Source organism: Ciconia boyciana, chromosome 3 (genome assembly GCF_034638445.1).
Source record: "Ciconia boyciana chromosome 3, ASM3463844v1, whole genome shotgun sequence".
Taxonomy (NCBI): domain Eukaryota; kingdom Metazoa; phylum Chordata; class Aves; order Ciconiiformes; family Ciconiidae; genus Ciconia; species Ciconia boyciana.
This window is the reverse complement of record NC_132936.1, coordinates 2,666,270-2,689,188: the sequence shown is the minus strand read 5'-3', so window position 1 is coordinate 2,689,188 and position 22,919 is coordinate 2,666,270. Positions and strand designations below refer to the sequence as shown.

The window sequence follows — 22,919 nt, the reverse complement described above, 5'->3', positions numbered from 1 at the left end:
AGCCACTGTAACTCCACTGTCTGTTCTTCAATGTGTGCTGACTTTGGTATCGTTCACATACTCATTCCTTTCTTTCTGTTGTTTTTTCCTAAATGATGATAAGGCTTCAATCTAGTCCTTTTTCATCTGCGTTACTCACACTGACTTTCTTTCCACTCAGCAGGCTTTTACTCACTCCCAAGACAGCTCTGTCATTGCTGGCAGTTAGATTCATAAGCACCGGTAATAATTCAGGTAAACTTTAAGTGACAATGTTGAAACTGTCTAGTTCTATCAGAAGTCATATTTTGAGAGAGTTTGAAACATGCAACACAAATACTGATGGTTATATCTCACTATTAACACATATTAATTAACCAATACTGCCATGAGCCTGTGAAGTACAAGTAATTACTCCCATTATATTTATGGAGAACCCAACAGAGATATACTTGCATTGGCTACAGAAGGACTTTGTTTCAGATAAATGACTAATTCTTGTGAGACCAGAATCAAGAGTCTTGTGTTCACACCATGCCTCAAACTCCTCTCAACTACTGACTCTCATCCAACTGTGGATAAAAATTAGGCAGGTGAAATGGTAACTGCAGCCAGCTGCCTACTTCGCTCTTCTGACAGAGGATGCTGCCCCATGGTAGGAGTAACCAAACTACTCTCTAACCATGGTAGTTTTAAGACTGTTCAATTTTAACCTTATTCAGTATTTAAGTTAAAACTTTTTTGTTTTGTTTTTTTAAAAAAGACGTCTGTTTTCTTCTTCTCCTTCTGAAACCACGATACCCACTTATCCTTTTTAAAAGATACCTACGGTTTAATCTGGAAACTTTATACCTAAATGGGTCATCTTGGCCCATTTCCTCCAATTTAATACTCTCTAATCCCCTCCAAATAGGTTCATCCCAGCTTTCACTCAGTCAAAAATTATTCACCTATACTTATATTGCATTCTCGATGACCATATTAACTGCACATATGAATGAATCGAACGAAGCGGCTACTTCTCTGATGGAAGGTGGCAGCTGACTAACGGGGCACATCAGTGTGCCACAACAATTCCAGAAAGCAACAGAACAACGCGATATCCAACTAAAACTGCACAGGGGCAGAACATGACTGAAATCTAGCTAAAGCATAGGAAATTAAAACTATGTAATTCACATTTTGGAAATTTACGTAAGAAGTCTGATTCAAAGTTAAAGCCGACAGACTGTCCTTGTGCTCACACAAAGCACAGAGGAGCTCTAAGATCACTCTGCAAACTCTGAATTACCAGGATAATAAAGATGCACAGGGCAGCATGGCCTTACCTCCAGACTCCTTTCCTGCTGTGAACTAGATCTTTACAATTTCAAGTGGTGATTTTAATACTGAAATCCAACATATTTCCAGCTAAAAGAAAGAAGAGGACGTGGCTCAGAGGACTGGCAAAGTAGGAAACCACTAGTTTTCAACAGAAGACTAAGCCACCAGCAATAGAAAATAACTAATTAATGGCTGTATCAAGAAGTCTTTTTGAAATACATTGGTAGTTTAGTTTCCAACACAAAACCCCTGACAGTCCTTACTTTTTGCTGTGACTCCCTCTACAGAAGTCTGTGACTGCACTGCCACTTGCACTATGAATATCCATGCGCTAGATGAATAATCTTCATCCTTGACATAATCCATCTGGGAAAAATTGACTGCATTCACAGCAGCCCAGTACCTATTCTGAAGACAGGATTTCTCTTTCCAACTCAGTCTGACAGAAGGTACAATCAGAAGTCAAGAGGTCAAAGTATCTCAAGAATCTGATTGCCAGTGGACAAGCATTTGGTCATGCCTATAAAAGAGGTATGGGGAACAGTAATATAGGACTGGCCAGCGAGAGAGATGGATGACAGCACAGTACAGGTCAAGCCTTTCCTTTCAGCCTGACAAGCTTCAAACTTTGAATTCATTTGCTTATTCATCGAAGAAACAGCATGGATACCAACCACACTGAAGATTCATGACAGAAGTCATTTAAAAGAACAAACTAATAGGCTCAAATTCAAGGATGAGATTTAGACAACTTCAGTTCGTACTGGGATTCAAGATACAGCAGTGGTTGCTTGGACCAACACATCCAATTCTAATGTTAGGTTAGGTGCCCTAGGTCTTCTGCCTTTGCTGTATAACACTACCTTAACGGTGTACTCATCCCCTTTCACCAAGTCTGTAGTGGTGCTAAACTCTCTTGCACAGCTCTGGTATCCCTCTAGCATGTTCAGTAGATGTATGGAGATTTCTCTTTCAACACTACCTTTTCTCTGATCAAGGCCGAGTTTCTAAGAACTGCATGATTTTCCTTCTCTTTCAGTGACAGAAAAGTAGAAGTAGAAATAACATATCAGCCAGACCAAGTGAGGAATTAAATCCTACTGTTCCCTGGTTTAAATGCCTAGCAAATACCAAACCACCGGAACTCCCTAATTTAGCCAACTGCTAATAATCATTCTAACCATTTCTCTGCTCTTTTTAGACAAATTAACAGGAAAAAAAACACCAAACAACTCTTTTTTTTGGTGGGTTTTTTTAGCTTGTACTTACACTACTGGAAAAGTTCTGAGCATACTTTACATGGGGATGGGACGTTATAAAGCCTCTTGAGGGTCTTCAGTGTTATTCACCATTCTGTAAGACACAATTAAAATATACAAAAACATTAGAGATTGCTGTGAAAGGTGAATACATTCTGACTTCTTGTTATCTGGCATACAATTATACAACCAGCTTACAGAGGGCAACCTTACAGCAGTTTCACCAGGCAGTAGCACCAAATCACTTCTCATTTTAAAAAAACCCCAAAGACAGGCCTCTTCAGGATCCTTCTCAATCACCCAATCCATTCCTCTGCTAAAAGGCAGTAGAATGTATACCAATCACTAAATATAACCATGGTTAAGAAAAACGCTCCCTGGAACGACTGAATTTTCTTATATCACCTTTCAATTTTTATTCTTTAAATGGATTGTTAAAGCCTCATCCTTTCTTCCCTTTGCCTTCAGCAGGAGCTTTGACATGGTTTGCATGGACCCATGGTCTTAAAGTCTGGTAAATAATCTTTTACATCCAAACAGCCTATGAATTATAACGACTCAAGTTATAAATGAATACTTTACAGATCTAAACGAGGCCAGCCAGCTGAGTATTCTGAGCTTGAGCATGCCCATAGGTTAAAAACTGGCAATGTTCAATCACGTTACTCTGGATAATCTGTAACTAATCCAGACCCATATCTAATCACAGACCTATACTTCAATGCACATGGTAGATTCCAAAGGAGAAAGTTGATGTCTGGTAGTGTAATCAGTCCAGAGACAAAAATTTAAATTACAATTGATTTCTTTTGGCCACAAGCAAATTAATCTATGCAATCATTTAGCCTTATGACAGTTACCTACCCTTTTAACTCACAAAAGCTATTAAAAGGATTATTTGGCTAACATCCGCAAAGAGCTTAGAAGACAGGTACTATGTTCTGAAAAGGAATGACCTAATAGAATTTTCTTTAGCTATCACTGCTGATGTCTTTCTCCACAAACTAACACGGACCGAAAGTGCTTCAGAAGTCAAACTATTAACCAACGGGAAAGAGAAAGGCAGGATATTATATCCAGGCAGATGCAGAAAGAACTAGAGAGAATCTTTACACTTCAGGCTATGGGCGTATGTGAGCTGGAATAGAAAACAAGTGGGTAGGGCAGCACAGGGATTTGCACGGGATAATTTTCTCTGTTCCATAAAGAAATGTCCGTAATATTAGCAACCAAGCCTTGTGGACGGACACATCTTGGCTCTTCTAGGTGTTTAAGAGTGGTCCAGATGCTAAAGCATGGTTCTTCCTCTATCACACCTGCCATAGGCTTTGGGGAAGAACTGCACCTATTCCAGATGGAGTCCACAAGGCGTACACAGACTACGCTATAGTTTACGTGGCTTTTTTCTTTTTTTTCTTTGTAAAAAAACTTAAGAACTCTCAGGGCAAAAGGCTGGGCTGAATGAGCTCTTCCAGAAGTAGCAGCAGTCAGCTTCTGGCCACCAACTTTCCCAGGGGTTTTATGTCGGCCCCCACATGATTGATCCCACCCAGATGCGGCAAAGGAAAGCGCTGGGTGTTTTCAGGGAGGGAGCTGCTGAGAGCTGGCTGCTGCTGTTTCCAAAACAAGTCATTTGGCCCACATCTAGCTCTCGAGCTGCATTCTTCCTCTCCAGGAGAGGAGGTCGCCAAGAGCAAGGTCACAGACAAGATAAGTGGTCCTGGCAGACCACAGGTCATGTACTGCAGCCAGGGAGAGAAATCGTGACACCAAAGTACTGATGAATGGAAGAGACAAACACACAGGTCCCTTGCAATCAGCCACCCCAAACTTGTAAAAGATGGTTCTACACCAAAACACTCCTCTGTGAAATCTCTTAACTGCATTTAAAATGTTTTCCCTGAAGCAATCACAAAAAATATGAGATCACACAGTTGACTTATTGCCAAATTTTGAGTTTAATAGAGAGAGCTGTTTTGTTTTCCAAAGATGAACAAATTAGACACAAATACACACAAACTCCCTGAAGGTCAGAGAGGCTAACGATAGAGAACTGGATTCCTCAGAGAAACATTTGCTTCCAGGGTGAGGAGTGTGGAAAAAGCAAAGGACAAAACCCACAAAGGAAAGAAAAGATCACCGTCCATCATCATGAAACGCAGTATTAAAACTGGAACATGAGGAGATGAGATAGAGAGCCAAAGAAAAGGCTGCAGTAACTCAGGTGTGAGATGACACAGGCAGGACAATGATATTAGTGATACTAATGGAAGAGAAAAAAAATGGTACAGACCTCAGATGTTATAAATGAAAAGCCATTAGGATCTAGCCCAAATCTGGGATGTGAACAGAGGAGGAAAGAGGAACTTTTCCAAGATTCTCCAGATCTGTGAGCGCAGACAGAGGATGATAGCATTTCAGCAGAAATAAACGGGAGAGAGTTCATGAGAAAATAAGAGGAATTCTCAATTTTTGCTTTGTTAAAGGTTGAGGCAGCACTATTACAGCCTGAATGCAATCGCAAACTGTCACAGACAGAGCCAAGCAGTAAGGCAGGTCAGGGAATCCTCGCCTTGGTAGCTGGACTTGTGAAAGCAAATGCAGTTACACAGAAAGAAGAGGAAGCTAGTGCTTCCTACGTCTGATGCCAGAACAGAACGGCTGCTATTGAAAAGGGTTACAAATAGTCTTTGACTCAACGTTGGTCTAAAGTTCAGTGGCACAGAAATACCTTCCCTGCCCCCACACACATGTAAAGGTTGCTTAAATGTTTTTGTAATTTAAGGGCACAACAGACAGGAAACAAGCAACCCCTCGCCTATAATTTTAGCCAAAAAAGTTCAGCCCCAAACAACGTAACTTCCACCACCAACAAATCAGGATTCTGAAATCATGAGTCAATATCCCTCTTTCCCTCAGTCTCCTTGTAGCATAAACCGAAGCAGCAAACCAGGTTTGATCACAACAGCAAAAGCAGGTGTGACCACAATCTATAGCTGATATGCAAGTAAGAACTCACAAACCTTTGCCCTTTTCGCATTATTCATTAAATAAATTATCTGCTAATACAGGGAAAACACTACCAGCTCCCCTTCCTATTCCCAGTACAGACAATAAAAAAAATTCAATATTAATATGGAAATCATGGCCATAGTTGTAGAATCAGATGTAATGAACAATCTTGTCCCCAGCTTAAGTTGCTATAAAGGCAGCTTAAATTTACAATGGATGAGTCTTCATGGCAATCTGTTTTTCAGATATTAAAAATCTCATTTTCTCAGTACCAAGGACAAGTGGAAGTGTGAAGCACTGGAGTATCAACTCTGCATTTGTCTCACTTGACATGAAATCATTCTCATTTTAGTTCAGATTTTTAATACATTCTTGGGATCCACTTCAGTTTTCTTCATTTCTCACTGTATGCAATTAAATGTTTTGAAGTATAGTTCACCCTGATCCACAACGCCCTGCAGAGGCAAGGAGGAAGTCACTTGGTAAAGATGAGGCTGATATCACTTATTTGGAAGCAAAATTAATTTTCCCTTTTAATTTCTGAGTGAGTCACATAGTAAAAAATAATGCCACCACTTTGTATTTCACTACTACCTTCCTTAGTCAGTTCTTAAAAAGAGCTTTACAAATAACAAATTAAAAGCTTTTGTCCCTGGGGAAGAGAAACATCACCATTTTGTCAAAAGTAAAACATGAACAGAGGGGCTAAATTCTTGGCTTAAAGCCACACAGGATAGTATCAGTGGCTGAACATGGTATCTGCCTGAGGACATAGGCCCCACTACTACAATAGGACTATTACCAGCTACTGAAATGCAGAAGAACCAAGTTTCAGCTCGCTGATAAACCTGGTACATTGGATGGTGAAGAAAATGTGCAAATTCAGCCCCAAGAATGAAGTTCTACCACTGCTGAATTCGCAATAAAGGCAGATTCCCAACCCCAAGCATAACTGCAAACCAATCCTCTCCTAGGAGTAACAAAAAATTTCAAAATTTAAGTCTTTTACTTAATGTACAGCTTAAGGTCTGTAGGAATCGTCAGGTCTTCTGGCTGGACCCTGTACGTGTGTGTGTGCACGTGCGCGTATGCACGTGTCTATAAACGTGGGCTGTTACATTTCATCCACTTCACCTTCTCTACACTGAGGCCAGCATAAAGTAAAACAAACCTGTTACCTGGCTTAACTTATGTCCAGAAGACATGTTGCCTCAGAAACAGCAAGAGACCAAGGATCCATCCATTCCAGTTCATTCCAGTGGTTAATCACCCTCTCCATTACTAATTTGTACTTGATTTCTACTTTGAACGTGTCTGGCTTCAGATTCCAGACAGTAGCTCCTGTTAAGCCTTCTTTTGCCATCTTGGAGTCCTTTATTCTTGGGAGATGTTCAGACAGGTTGTTGTTTACCCAGTGCTTTTAAAAATCCAGGTACTGCATTTGTATCAAAACTTAAAGATAAATTCATCTGGGTGCATGCACAAAAGTAGGACTAGCGTCCAAAATACTAAAGCTAATCTAGGACTCTCTAGCCCATTTTCCCAAAATAGGCCTATTAGGAAAAAAAAAAAAAAAAAGCTCTGCCATATGACTTGAGGATGTGTTACATTTGTGCCCTGGAAAGCAAGGTTAAGAACCTTCTCTAAGAACTGCCACCTCCTGAGCACACACTGTGGCTCGGCGACGTGCAGCATCCAGTTTCATGTGGTCACCGTACCCCAACACAAAGGGAAGAGTTGTTTCTTAAGTCTCCAGGCTCCAAGTTATTTAAATAGCACTACTTTAAGTTACTACATTGAACTGTACCTTAAGCATGGTCTTGCGCGGACCCTCAAGAAGGTGCGCAACAAGCTCTCGTCAAGAATCATTGCTAAACAAGCAACGCAGTCACTGCATTTGCTGCAGCTTCTGGGTTACCTTGAACTGACATTTTGCAAGGAGCATGTTGGCTCAGTTGCAAGGTAACAAGGCATGAATTGCTATGGCAGAGATCTTATCTTAAGGGACAGGTTGTGACCTTCTAATCGCAGAATCACAGAACAGTTGAGGTTGGAAGGGGCCTCTGGAGGTCCTTATGTCCAAGGCCCCTGCTCAAGCAGGGCCACCCAGAGCCAGTTGCCCAGGACCATGTCCAGATGGCTTTTGAGTATCTTCAAGGTTTCAGACTCCACCACTTCTCCGGGCAGCCTGCACCAGTGAATCAAAGGGAGCAAGAGAGCATACTTTTTCCGAACACAAATATTCTTGAAGAAACTGCTCAGAAGTTACCTCCAGTCAATGCTGTTTTCAGTCTTATTGTGACCCTGTTGGTTTACCAAACCCTTTACAGTACAACCCAGGAAAAAGCCATATTCTGGGACTGTGGTGTGGGAATAGAGTAGCATCTTGCCAAGCTTACAGCAAAATTTTTTTGATGGGATCATCTTCTTCCTCAGAACTCTTTAACTGACGGGAAACCATTGAAAGAAACGTTTTCCCTTTTAGAAAACACACACCTCAATCTTACGATAAAGCCACACTTGGTAAACTTAAAAAAGCAAGCAAGTAAATCATTGCTTCCACAACACGCCCTGCAGTAGATCTCCACAGAACAATTAGCCAAGGATTGCAGTTAAAATAGTTTCTCTATTCTTTTCCCTCTCCAACCCCACGCAAAAGAAACCTCCTTACCCAAATTTAGTGGAATCACCTAGAGGGCAAGCGAGAAGACAGGCTCCATTTTGAAGCAGACTAGCAACGGATCCTCTCTACAGAAAGACTGAGGTCACAAAATCATGAAGTTTCCACTTCATGAAGTGGAACTCACTGAACTCACCAAGGCTTCCAGAAAAGCAGAAAAGTTCATCTGTATTTGACTGGAAAGGACCCTGAGTTACTCCAGAAGTCCCAGAGATACATAAAAGGCAATGCAGTCCCAGTAAAAGGACATCATTTAGTATTGCTTTGTCCTTAATGGCAGCTGGAAAATGAAATGCTGTCATCAAGATACACCTGCAGACACATTTCAGCAGAGAACCCCGGGTTATATTTTCATTATTGCTTACAAATGAGCTTCCGGCCTTAATGTACCAAGCACCTACGCTGTTGTATCTCCTGAATTTCAGTATGTTGTCCCCTCCAATCATGTCTAAAAATTTGCCTGGAACCAAAGGACAGACCTGAATTAGCTTTTCTGGCTAAAATTACAAGTGAATCTCGACAGCGGAAGACTGACAGCAAGGCACACAAAGTCATGGCTAACAGCGATAGCTAATGGCTGCTACAAAGACCACTTCCTTAATGACCAAATAACGTTACCTTAATTCACTTAGACCAGTTTGAGCACCGAAACAGATGAGGAATAGTGAGATGGTCATTCACACGTGAGAGAATTTAGAGAGATGGTGACTCTCAGTTGAGTGGTTCAGCTCGAAGTGTTTGACGCTGCATTGCAACAGAGCAGAAGCTGTCACGAAATTAGTAACTGCATGTCAGAAGACAACAGGCAAGAGCAGAGAGCTGAAGGAGCAGTCCAATGCCAGCTAACTCCTACAATGGGCAAGACATACCCTACAGTAGAATGAAAATTTAAAGCACTTGCATGCCAACAATAGGGATTATACCTTGAACTCTGTGGATATGTACACCGTAAGGCATATACGTTCATCTGGACAAAACTGCAGATGGGAGACTGCCAAGTCCTTGAGTCCAAGCCTGGGCCAAACATACAATAAATGAGAGGCTCATTCAAAAAAGATCCCAATTAACACTAATTACCTTGACAGCTAGGAATACAGTGACATACTAGCACTGGATATGCCAACTGAAATGAGATTCTATATTGCCAAGCATAATGTGTGCATACTGCGAGTATACCTCCACTGCAGAATATTGTTAGATGTGAGCATCTCTGCTTACTTAAGTCTGTCCAGGCAGGCTCACGTGCCGTCTGTCCCTGTGTGGTTACGACCGTAATAATGCTGCAGTTAAATTTCTCACCAACTGGAACTGCCCAAATGAATTACCATGCAGTATGCTGTGGAAGATCTTGAGCTCCTGAAGTGCCCCAAGTTCGCCATCTCTCTAGTCTAGCTAGCACCCAGTATCCGTTTTGGCACAGAAGAATTATTTACCCTGTTTGACTGCAATTTGAGTGCAACAGGATGCAGACCAACAGCGCCCAACAGCGCACAGGAGGAACAAGAAAGAAACTGTTGCTATCGTGGCTTCCAGGTCTCAGTGGGGAGCTCCCTCATGTTGGAGAACAACCTGACAGAGTTGCCCTGCATACCACACATGGCAAGAGGTACCCAACTGAAGGAAAACCAGCAACAGCAGCAGAAGCACAGCATCTTGCAGGTCTGATACGGTCGGCAGTGCCTTCAGAACATCCATCTGGTACATAAAACTCTGATAAACTAATCTCAGCCTGCTAATAACAGGACATACAAAGATAAGAAAACATTCTAGTTTTCCCGATGTCTAGAGGACAACTAACCAAGGCTACTAGAATCAGTGCTTACAGAGTTTGGCTTTTGATCTTGCAGTTGTGCAGGTTTACATGTTGGACTTAAAATAAGTATAGTCTTTCAAAGACAGGCCTTCCTCTTTGGCTGTCAATTCCACTCAGACCTGCAGCTTGCTTGTTCCAAAGAGGATACAAATGTCCGCTACAAAGACTAACACTCAGTTGCCATGTAAGTCATGGCCAGTGACAGGCAAGTTCAAGAGCATGAAAATGGGAGGGAGGCACTGCAAAACACGCAACAGCCCTAAGAAAACAGAGCGTTCATCCGACTGCACAGGCAGAGACCTTCCTTCATCTATGACTCTCCAGGAGACCCCTATGCACCTTAGCAGATGCCACCAAACCTTCTTTAGCAGAATTCCAGAAATCGTACTTGGCATCAGGTCACTTGACAGAGGGAGATTAATTGCGAGACAGGGGTACCGCAAGCCCTTGGCAAGCACAGAAAACTGCTACTGCACGATCCTATGTGAATGCAATGATGCCCAATGCAAGACGCATGTATATTCAGCTGAAGTGAGCTGAAGAACCTACGCCCTGTTGCCGACCTAAAAAAAGAAACCAGAAGTGTATCTGCCATCACTAGTACCAGGAACAAGCACAGAAGAGAAATGAGTAATGCCTTATGATCCTTTATTTTTTCATTGCTGTACGGCACAAAAAAGTATTAAGACGAATGTGGTATCACTTGGCAATAGCAAATACAGTGCATAAAATTTAAGTATTATCTTCTTAAAAATAGGTCTTGGATTTAAGATCATCATCCCCTTTTCCCAAACAGTAATCTGATAACATGCTGTACAAACAATAAACTTGTTAGGAACTTTACAAAACATGAAATGGTGTTCTGAAAAGCTCTGCGAGCTCTCAGTTACTTGTAATAAAATAAGTGTGCAGCCCTTTTCCATCCCCAAACAAGTTTGCACAAAATTGTGCCATAAAAGGAGACTACAAGCGTGGCAGTCTCGCCAGTGTCTGCCCTCTTCCTTACAACTGAAGGTAGGTTTGAGGGACAGTCATAGGGCACCCATCTGTGGTTCACTTCAGAATACAATTAGTTATCAGAGAATCCGCATGTCCGCCAGTGATGCCGGAACTGGGTTGGGATCTGGCAGATGGGTCCTCACTGCAGCAGCAGATCAAACAAGTCTCCTTGCCCCTCTCCATCCCCATGACCTTGTCAACTGGTTGTGCTTAGAATATTGATCTGTGGCTCTACCTTCCTTTTCTGCTTTCCCCTCTTCTTCCTCTCTGATGACCCAGACTTTCATCAGGTCCACCTCTAAAGGTATTATCCATGTCAAGCAAAGAGTAGGATCCAAGTTTTGCTTTCTTTTTCACGTGCTTTGCCAGAAAGCCTGTGGGGCTCTTTCACCCCTGCAGAGGTACATGGTTTGGCAGATGCAAGTGAAAGAGGGCAATCTTTTCCCTCCAAGGTAAAGCTGTACGCTGGCAGATTTATTCCCAAGACACTCCATCTTGTTTCTACCCACTGACAAGTTTAGAAGAAACAGAGATTACTTCAGTCAGCAGACTAGCAGTGATGAAAATGTTCTGGTTATAGTGGTGTTATGAAAATAAATTTTTTAAAAAGGGGCATTTAGCAATGTGCTTTCATAATTTCAGTGTTTGAGGCACTTCATTATTTGGAACAGCACACTTGAAAAAGAACACTAGCTGTATACGAAAAGGACATTTTTTTGTTTGAGGTGTTTTTCATGTGGTTACTTATTGCCTGAATAGCATATGAAGGAGAGTAAGAGATCAGTAAACTACAGGCCTTACTGCTGGAAGTACACCCTGTACAGAAACCTCATACACTCTCTTACACTTCTGTCCAAATAAATAAATAAACAATTGAAATATTCCTAAGCACCTATTAGAAGTGACAATAAGATTCAAGCAAGCATCATCTGGATGCTCAAGCAGGACATCCTAACAGCCAGCACAGTTCTTTCCCTTATCTGTCCCTTTAGCCTAGACAGCACGCCCCACATGGAGATCGCTTGCTGGCTAAATATTATTCTTGTGAAGGCCTTCTCCTGCTTAACATATTAACAAGGATTTATAGGAGTGACTGTCTGGAACACTGCTTAACAATGCTAATAGCAGAGTTCCAAGAAATCACTAGTTTGGCAATTACAAATACAGCAATACATGCTGAAATATGTGCTCACGCTTGCTAAACCTGTAATCCGAGTTTTCTCTTTTTTTTTTTTTTTTCCCCTCCCCATAATAAGCGGTTTAAATTTAGTAGGAATGATTCACTCGGTGCAGGTTTGCTTGCTTTATTTATTTAATTTTTTTTTTGCACTTGGAATCCATCTTGGGTGACATCTAACAGGAAGATTGGAGGAGGAGGGAGGCAGAATCTGCCTTTCTAAAGAAAAGCCAGCCCATTAAATGCAATGTCTTCAGAAATTTTGTCGTAACGTAGGTATCTCTATAACTTGGCAATTTCCTCCCGCAATACACAGCAGATACAGGGCAGACACAAACCCTACCAGTATTCTAGTGCTAGTTTTGCTCTAAGCTGGGTCCAGGCCAAAAACCAGCCATTCCCATGGTTTTAAGACATACCCCATCCCCAGACAGTCTGCTCCAGCATCATGATCCAACTGTAGGAGCCTCCTGTGCTGCTCTCAACCTAACCAGGCTCAGCAGCACCTTTGCCTTGTACGAGCCAGGCTTGGGGGCAAGGAGTACGTACTGGTTTGTGGATTTTGCTTAAAAAAGAAAACCAAAAAACAAATCCCCCCTACTTTGAGGCTTTGATTATGGAAGTCTCCAGTTCTGCTGGTCTTATTCATAACTTTGGGGACTTCTCCCAGAACCCACGACCTTTGCCACAGACGTGGAGGAATTAACCCAAGTTTAGGCAAGCTGCATTGCCCAGCCAGCAGCACACAGGGAGGACAGGGCTGTTCAGCCTCCGTGCGCTACCTACCACCGCAAAAACCCATGTCAGTGGCAGAAAGCCTTGACCACAGAGGCAGAACTCTGGCAGGTGGCTTTTGACGCATGGAAGGTAACTGGGAAGGAGGTAGGCAGAAGAGCAGATGACAGCTTTGAGACAGCACTATAGGACTATTACGGCAAAACTTTGCTAAATATATCTGCAGTGCAAAGTAGGTGGGTCAGAACATACCTCCAAGAGAAATCCATATTTGGAAGCATAGCCCAAGTGGCAAGCTATACGTTCAAAGGAGGTATAAGCACAAGCGTAAGGGCTTTAAGCAAGAACACTTGAAGGATTTGGAGTTTCCCTTCCCCCCTTCCACATATATATTCAGACAAAAGCACAAAGCAAGCCTGCAATGTAAAATACTCTTTAGGAAGCAGGCCAGAAAAATAAACAGATGCACAGAGAGGTGAAGTGACCTCCAGTCTCAAATGAAATTATTAAGGAAGCTTGGAAGCAAATGGAGACTCCTGAGCTAGCGGCCTACATCCTCTCACCTGCAACTGGGCTGAGACTCAGCAACTCATTCCACATGTGACACGCAAACCTGCTGAACTGCAAATGGTGAGCTGGTTATTTCCTGAACATGCAGTACTCTCAGAACTATATAAAACAGAATACTAATTCCAATGTCAAGAATCCACTAAGATGAGGACAAAAAATAGAAAACAGAGAAGTTCTATTATGGAGAATTCTGAAAAACTGATGAATTTTGTTGGGCTGTAGCAGAGTTCTGCTGAATTCTCTCAGAACAGGAAATCCAGCTTCAGCTGTGGGAATGTATTGGAAGTGTTGATAAAAGCCAAAATTGCAGAACATTTGGAAATGCATAATTTAGTAGAGGACATCCAGTACAGATTCATAAAAGGAAGGTCATGCCTGACAAATCTGCTGAAATCCTTTTTATTATACGACCAAATCGTTAGGTTAGACAAGAGTGAAACAGTGGACATAAGTTATCAGGATCTCAGGAAAGCATTTGATTTTGTACCACTCAGATTGATTTACAAAGTCATAAAGCATCATGCAGGAAAAAGGAATTGAAATGGATTAAAGAACATTTTAGGGATAGGAACAAAAGCAACACAGTGAGCGGAAGGAGTCTGAAACAGAGAGGTGTAAAGGTCAGTCTGCTGCTAAACACATAAAAATGGGCTACAGGAAGGGTAAAACTTCAGCTCAGCTACCATTTTAGAGGCAAGAATACCCGAATTTGGTGACAGAACTGCAGAAGAGTATTAGTAGTGGTTGGTAAATAAGCAGGAAATCAGGTGCAGAAAGATGGATGAGCTAGGCTCGGCATTTGTCAAAAGGACATGAGAGGTGCTGCACCAACCTGTGGGATTCACTTGTACTGGAGCTAATGTGTGAAAGGACCTTCCGGCTGGGAATCTGCATTCATTTTAAAGTGGATTCGATAATTTTATGGTCATTAATAAAATCTGCAGCTATGCATGTTGTGGTAATGATATGGGTAATTAAATCTGAAGCTTCTGGGAATTAAGCTGATAGCCTGAAAGGGTCAAAAAGAAAACTCCTCTTGTACTTAATCAGAGGAATAGCTTTGCAAGCTGGATAGGTGCATTAATCGTCCGATACTGACCATTACTTGACACACAATGCTACATCAAATAGACCTCGAGATTGATCCAGCTTGACTCTCCACAAAAATTACTAAGATTTCATGTAGGACACACCAACAGAAACAGTCTTTTTGGACCTGCATGAAACCAGTTTGGTTTGGTTAGCTCCTCTCAGACAATTTTGCACAGACAAAAAGAACTTCCACTTATTCTGATACTTTCAATGGGCTGTTGGTAATATCTTCTCCTGAAAGCTGACTATTATTCTCATCGCTAGTAGACTGGAGATGAGGTCTGTTGCTTGATGACGATGCAAGAAGTTTTTAATCCTTGTCTTGTCTTTCCTAAGAGAGTAGCCAACCTTTACAATGTCCTCATGAGCCGGGGTAAAATTCTCCACAGAGAACCGAGCCTCAGCAACATGCTACTTGGCTCAAGGTCACCCATTATAAAGATGAGAACAGAACGTGGATCTTCTGATTCCTACTCCTGTGCCCTGAATACCAGGCCATAGTGCTGCTGCCACCACCTGTGGGGACAGCCTTTCAATCTTTAAGGCTGTCAAAACCCAGCAGCTTTTATGAGCACTAAAATTCACTTTAAATAAACTTCAGTTTAAAAAAAAAAAAAAAAAGTTACAGGAGAACAGGTGGACTCCTGTGACACCAGAATTCTTCAATGCACAAAGAATCTTTCATCTCGCTGTTCTACACGGCACCTTTAAATATTCTTCTACATAAAGGCATGATATGCAAGAGCAAAAGAATAACTGAGAAACAGTAATCCCTAACAGATCAACTGTGCTTTATCTACACAGATTCTGCTTTCATAAAAGCACAGAGGAAAGAGGGGGGAAAAAAGTACATTCTTATTGTTTTCTGAAGCTTAAAATAACCACAAAGTGAGAAAAATCAAAGCTGTTCCATAGAACAACTAGGAAAAAACGTCTCACTGAGCATTTGAGAAAGACAGTAAATGGCAGAAGATGGAATTAGAGATGTAGCGAGTGCCATGGTCACCATGCTTAGATCCTAAATTTGGTCTATGCTGAAACCAGTGTGGTTTAAATGGGAAGCATCTGCTAGAAGGTATGTGCCCCATATACAATTATAGCTGTCATTGGCAGCAAAGGCTACAGTTATGGCCACCATTACATACTCCATTTTCACTTGCTAACTTCTCTGAAAACTTTCTTTTTTCAAATACAATGCAATTGAACGCAGGCAATTTCTGGAGGAAACTTGCTAACTGTGAGAGACACAGAAGGTAAAGGGATGTGAAGAATTAGAACAAATCATCTGTACTGAAGACAGGCAGAGTTGCCATCAATTTATTCTCGTAGCTGATTGATCATGGAGTTTTTCCACTTCCAGAAACAAGCAGAAAATGTATTATCTACTATAGCTGGTTTTGAACCAAACAACATTTGTGCTTAGCTTTAACACAGGGTCCAGCCTGGTGCTAGGGGAAGCAGCAGGAAAGTGGCCAAAATGATAGCTAGCAAAACATTCATTTATTCCTCACATTCAGACATTTCATATTTGCCGAAGTGTTGAGCTGTTCTGTAACATCTATAGGCTGTTGAGCTATTTCCCCTTGCTCCCAAAACTAACCAGTGCCACATCCAGGGTTTGTGCGAACCCTTTTTTCCTCAACCTGTATTATCTGCTGGACTGACAATCTCCAGAAAGCTCCAAAAAACCCACAAACTTCTCCCGAACCAAAAAAGCTTCCTAGCCACAATACAGCTTATTTTCTAAGACCCCTTTGCACAAGCATTTACTTGGAGCAGTCTTCCTGAGCTGAGCTCTCTATCCTTTCATGCAGTCAAGCAGTCTTAAGGTATCTACTCACTCCTGTCCAAATGGGTCAGGTACCTACTAGCTCAAACAGCGGTTCAAAAGAGATCATCTCACAGCAAAGTTGACTTGCCTTCAAAGCTACAGACCACTCTGTTGTACAGCGATAACACGATGAACAGAAACCATCTGAAGAATTATTCCAGCCCTGACTTTCATCATTTCTAGACGTGTCTTTCTGTTACTCTGTCTCCATGCTACACCCTCTATTTTCAAAGAGCAGAGAAGATTCTTTATAATTCACCATTCAGACTTCTGGAGGGTTTTTTATATCTATATATTTTTAAACACACAAACACAGACTTTATTTTAAATGCAAATAAACAATACAGAGTCCATTAACCTCATCCCATGCAGCCCCACCACTCAAAAAAAAAGAGAAGCAGCTGTTGGAGAGAAACCCAGGACCCTGGCAGTTTTACACACATGTGTAATTCAGATATGAATTAAAGTTACAAGAGTTGCCAATTTAAAAAGGTCGTAAGACTTTTTGTGGTGTGGATGCATGCTTCTATCCCTCTATTGCCAGCTGCTGTGGCACCACAGATGAGGCAGCAGCATCCTCCCAAAACATGCTTCCAGAGGCACGGTTGTATCATCAAAGGTGGGAACTGCACTTTCCCTGTACGTCCCGCTGCAACACAGACTGCTAACAAGTTTTAACTATTACAATTCAAAAAGTTCTGTGCAATATCTCCTGTGTACCAGGGACACTAACAACTGGCAATACCAGCAATAAGCTGCTGTTTTAATTTAGCCCTATTGCCACGCTACAAGCTTCCAATTTTAAGGGCAACGAAAGAAAAAACACATCTTTTTAATTCACACATTACTTGCATTTTGAATCTGAACTTTTAGATAAGTTTCCTGGCCTTCCCTAAGTGCATGTATGTTGCTCAGAGGGATATTCAACCCATACCCAAGGTATACACACCAAAATCCAGATGGAAATAAGCATAAAGCCTTTCCTATGCACACTTTTATCGCACTCATCATCTTACCATTTTCCTTTGAGCTGGATAGGTAGTATCTTGGAAAGTTTCTCTTCCCATCTGAGAACTGAAAATTCTGACATTCATCTGAAAATTTTGACTCTCGTTACTCAACAGAAGTATCCAAGTTTGGAAATTGGACGTCCACCAGAGGACTGGAGGATATATAAATCAACACATCAGTCCTAAAATGTAAAACCTACCGTTCAATGCAATATGCCAAAATAAAATGTGAGTTCCTCTAGACAGTCTGCAACAGGCAATTATCTAAAAAACAATTTTTCACAAAGTTCTGCACATTCTTGCTGACTAACAATTCTGCTGCCAAGCACAGGATGATTTTTTTTTTTTTTTTAGTTAGTTCTAAGAATATTATCCAAAACACTGACTTATATAAAGGAGTACTTTCAACTTCATTTATTACTTAGATCTTTATGATTCTTTACATTCAGTTGATAATGTACTGGCACACTTATCTGTTATATAAATCTCTGACCCCATCCACACACAAGGATACTATTTGTTAAGCCAGTTTAACCCCTGTTCAAATATGACTTACCATTGAAAACACAGCTAAATTCCCATGACTAAGGTTCGTCATATAATTTAAAGAACCCCTGGAAGACATTCCAAAGTTCAGCAATAAGACTGCTGCAAGATCTTCTACAGAACAAAACAGGACATCAGTCTTTGAGGGCCTTTGGAGACCATGAACTGCATCTCTCCCTCAATTTCCACCCTTCTAAACAAGTATCTAAACCATTTTTTTTTAGGATGCAAGTTCATTGTATGCACGGGTTATGAGTTCTCTCTCATCTAGCAGCCAAAACAGATGGATCTTCCCATATTCACTTTGTATTAAAAAAACTGATCCTCTTTAGCTAGAGACAGTAGAAGGGATGACATGTCCCTGTGAGAAGGTACCAGTTACTAAATGGGCAAGGTATCTAAAACCAGTTATTTTAAAAGTGAAATCTTGGGGGGGACGGGGGGGGACGACGACAGGGGGGACCACAACAGTGTGCTTCGTGAATATCATGACACACTGCGCATGCTATGACAGCAGTAGGGCTAAGATGCCACTCATTCAGAAAGCTCACAAAATCCTTTCAGGATCTTAGCGAGCAAATGGAGTGGGAGAAGTTATGACCCAGTATTACCCAAGCCTCAAACCCAGGCCTCTTCACTCTAGGAAATTACAATATTGTATTACTTAAAGTGATATAATTTCCTCCCTCATCTCTTTACAGCAACATAAAGATGATTTTATTGCTATTCCTCCAGAAACAGGGGGAACAAGTATACCAAAGTAAGTAATCCCTCACCATGTCAACACTGTCCTCTATGCAATATTACTATTCCAGTAGAAATCATCCTTCCCCTCCATCAACACAGCTACGCAGCTAAACCTTTCAAACACAGGCCACCACCTCTATTCCAAAATCTGAAGAGGATGGTTTTACTTTGTCCCTCTTGCTGGCATTGGGGTGCTTGGACTACATGTAATGAGCTCTACAAGAGCGGTATGATGCATATAGTGAACTACCTGGATCACTGGAAAGGGTTAACAACTAGAGAGTACTGGTTGATTCCCTGCAGTTCTCACAAAGGATTTGCACTAACTGAACCATTTAAGGATTTGAAAAACAGAAGTGGGATAACTTTGACAGTCTCTTTTTTTAGGACTTTCTTTAGAATCCAAATCAGAAAGTAAAACATCTTAGCCATTCTCCCACTGTCCTCACATTCACAGTTAGCTTTTGCTCTTCTTTAAGCTCCAGCTCCTGAAGTCAAATGATAGAAAGGAAAGTGGAAAAAGAAAAGCTGAGAAATGTAAAGCGAATAAATACATCTTATACCCTTAAGACAGAACCAACCCCTGCACTTTACCAAACCCTGATTTAATAACAATTATTTTTGTATATTTAATGCTGTAAACAACAAACATCAGTTAACTTCAAAAGACTGCTCATGCTTCATACTTGGGAATATAAAGTTCTTGGCAAAAAACCAAATGGGATTGGTCTAAAAAAACCTCTCTGAACCTGTAAAAGGGAGTTTGGAGCCACTCTTACCTGTGACTGAGACTGATCAGTCAAGAACAACCAACAGGCGTTGTTGAGAAAGAGGTGCACAGCAGAGCAGCTGCAAAAAGCGGGTCAAGCAGGCTTACGGGGAAAATTGGTAAGAGAGAGAGAGATTTGGGCAGGGGCAGAGAAGGGACGCCTGATGGCCTGAACTTTGTCAGTCATAACATATGAAGCCGAAGCCCTGAGTGTGGTTTCTGCCACTTCTTCAACTGCAAGATAAAGGCTGAGTTTCTGCAAGTAGTGTTTTTACTGTAATCAGAGGCTGGCTACTGGGCTAGTCTGACCATCAGTCTGACCCTGCAGGGATATTATGTTCTTAAATGGCCTGGGCACAATTTATGCACAGCCGTTCCATGAGGCAGAGCGCGTGAATATATTGTAAAACATGGTACGTCAGAAAAGACTCGCTCTACATCTACAAGGAGAAAACTGACACCATAAGTCAACATCCAGTTGGCTGGGGGAGAAGGGGGAATGACACACGCATGCATATAAATGGATTAGATCACAGCCTCACAGTTGCTCTAAGGCAATCTAGTAAGATTTACCTTTAATATTCTTAAAATGTTTTTATTTTTGAAATATAAGACATGAAAGTGCCCCATTTTTCACTAGCTGAAGCCAAACTTGAAATAACACCACAGTCTTAAGTAGTTAACAGACTACAAAACTCACCACGATTTCCAGCCCGCATTATAGAGCCTTGCAGAGTAACACTGTGTACCCATTAACTCCAAGTCCACAATTTGGCCAGAATTTGTTTTGCTGCATTACAGCCAAATCACTTTTTGTGTCTGTCTTCCTCCTACGTGGGATTGCCTTAGCAGAACAGGATGCCAATACTGAAAGCACTGACTGTCTCCGACTTTACCATCTTTGATTAAGAAGGCCCTTTTATTGCAGGATCACTTAGACTTCACAGATAACTGTTGCTGCATTGAGATGAAGTTACTGGCAGGAAAAGCCTACAGCAACTCAGGGAAGAGCAACCAGAATATTAAGACTCGCCCGGTGAGCTATTCCAGGAGTCCAACACAGAAATTATTTTCCTAATATCAACTTTTTGCTGAAAATTAGGTCGACTATTTCTTGTACTCCCCACAGCAGATGCAGAAAACAGCGTATTCCTCATTTCCTAACAAGAAACTTTCACATCGGGTTTGAACAACTCTTGGCAAGTGGGTGGGTTATTGAAGGTTTCACTTTAGATGTCCTCGCCCTTTCCTTCCACTGTAGAAATCCTCTCAGAATTCAACTCTCCATCCTTTTACGGCCACATTTTCGGCTTGTACATTAACTTCACAACATCTTGTTTCCAGTCCTGTTCCTGCCCCACATTCCCACCCCATTTTTGTTTGCCTGTCCAACTGAGCAAGAGAAAGTATGTGCTACAGCTGGTCAGGAACTGCCTCCATGTTAACTGATTAACAGTGATCAAAGACTGCAAATCTGTACGCCTACTCCCATGTCCACATTTTTGAGGGACCTGATACATAACAGTATCAAGAATCATGTGTTTTACAGCAATGGACAAGAAATCCTCATATTTTATCAAGGCTGGCACATATCCTGAAGGATATCCTTTCCATTTCATTTTACATTCAGCAGTCTCTGTATTATGAGACTAGGTAAATAGCAGTTACCACTTAATTTCTCTTTACCATTTGATATTTCTATTCTGTCTCACGATGGCTTTTATTCTAAATGGATGTCCCAATACATACAAACTGGCTCAGTACGTTGCATCAGCCACCAGCTTATGCTTTGTATTCAGATATGTGCAAACGTTTTTTGAGACAGAGAATTAAAAATCTAGTCTAGGATATGGGACATAAGCAACCAAGGATGGCACAACAGACTTCTAGTTTATCGTAATGTCGTATGTACCATTACTTCCTCCTTCCAGTTTTACAGATCTGAATAGCAACAGTATTTTGCATTCATATAAAGGGTTCCCCCCCCCCCATCACAAAAAAGTAAGTATTTTCTAACTTATTAAACAGAGCTTAACATCTGAAAGAACCTGGTAAAGGTATCGCTTTGTGATTTCCAGCAGCAGTCACTTGAATGATGGAAGGTACAGCTATTTATCACAGCATCACCAAGGAACACAAACGGCAGCAATCGCGTGACCTGACAATACAGGATTCAAGTGAAACTGACAGTGGCAAAATGTTGGGACCTCACTTTTCGCCCCGATTTACAGTATAGCACATTCAACAACAGAGTGCTGGTAAATCAACATATGGCGAGGCATTTGTTTTAAGGCAGTACAAAAGTGGAAAAGTACATTCGGAAGAATTTTTTTTTTTTTTTCCCCGGGGAAAAAGAGAGGCCCTGCACCCTGCAGCATCTTCTAGCCAAATACAGACATCGTTTTCAGCAGAGTACAAGTACTGTGCTGTAAGAAGCATCACAGGTTTAACACTGTTGAAGAAGACAGGAAGATATCATCAGCTTCGCCCAAAACTGTTGCCTTTCTTCCTAACCGTAAATGTTTACACAGGGCCTGAGAATGTAGAGCAATAAGCAAATAGTTAATGACCAAAAGATTTAAGGTGTTCTTTACCACTGAGACAAAACTGTCATCATCCCATCAATTTTATTCAAATAAATATAATAGAAAATCTAAACAGACCAGTATCTCTTGTCTATTCTTAGTCAATCTTCATTAGAACTGCTCTACAGCTTCAACAAGTCTTGTGGTCTAGGAACAAAAAAATAAAAGTGTGAAAGGCTTTTGTTTTTAATCACAGGAACACAGAACTGCGTCTGCCTGCCTCGTTAGCTTTGTGAATTTAAACAGTGACCAAACCACTTGAACTTGTCTGCAAGGCAGACATACTCTAGGCTAAAAATAAAAAAAATAAATCTGCTGTTAAAGTCCTTCAGAGAGAAAAAAAGAAAAAAGAGAAATGTATGTATTCCATGCCAAAAACTAGCTTAGTACATTTCTTTCACCTTGATTACCAAACCTAGACTGCATTCACCATCAAAAAAATGGTAGGAAATTATGTGCATTCATATTAGATTTCATAAGGGATGATTAAAAAAGAGGTTTTTGAATTACATTTTTAATTGACTTTTTAAAAAGGCCTATTAAAATCTTGATCAACTATTCCAAAGCATAAGCTTACTATAATGTTATTTAAAATTACATGTAAAATATTTTGCAGCATTAGCTATTCCTGTCTTTTGGGGAGGCTAGGAAGGATGGGAAACAAATTTGACTCCTGAACTGGTGAAAGGTACAGCATAGGCACCTGGAAGGAGAGTCCCAAGTGCTAAACCACTTTTGCCCCCTTTTGCACATATAAGGAATATTTTGTTCATTTTAGTTGATTCATCTAAT

The 22,919-nt window shown here is 41.1% G+C and overlaps 1 protein-coding gene across 16 annotated transcripts in view; it reads right to left on the bottom strand.

Moving 5' to 3' along the window:
- The window catches only part of HMBOX1 (homeobox containing 1), a 123,988-nt gene that overhangs the window by 74,874 nt on the left and 26,195 nt on the right, over positions 1-22,919 (bottom strand). For 14 of the 16 annotated variants that reach the window (XM_072858232.1, XM_072858240.1, XM_072858243.1 and 11 more), the window contains exon 2: positions 2,572-2,655. In XM_072858232.1, coding sequence (XP_072714333.1) covers positions 2,572-2,594 — 23 coding nt within the window. In that variant the 5' untranslated portion in view covers positions 2,595-2,655. Of the gene's footprint in view, positions 1-1,307; positions 1,390-2,571; positions 2,656-9,176; positions 9,263-22,919 lie in introns of those variants that run through there. The other 2 variants (XM_072858242.1, XM_072858234.1) reach the window with 2 other exon arrangements.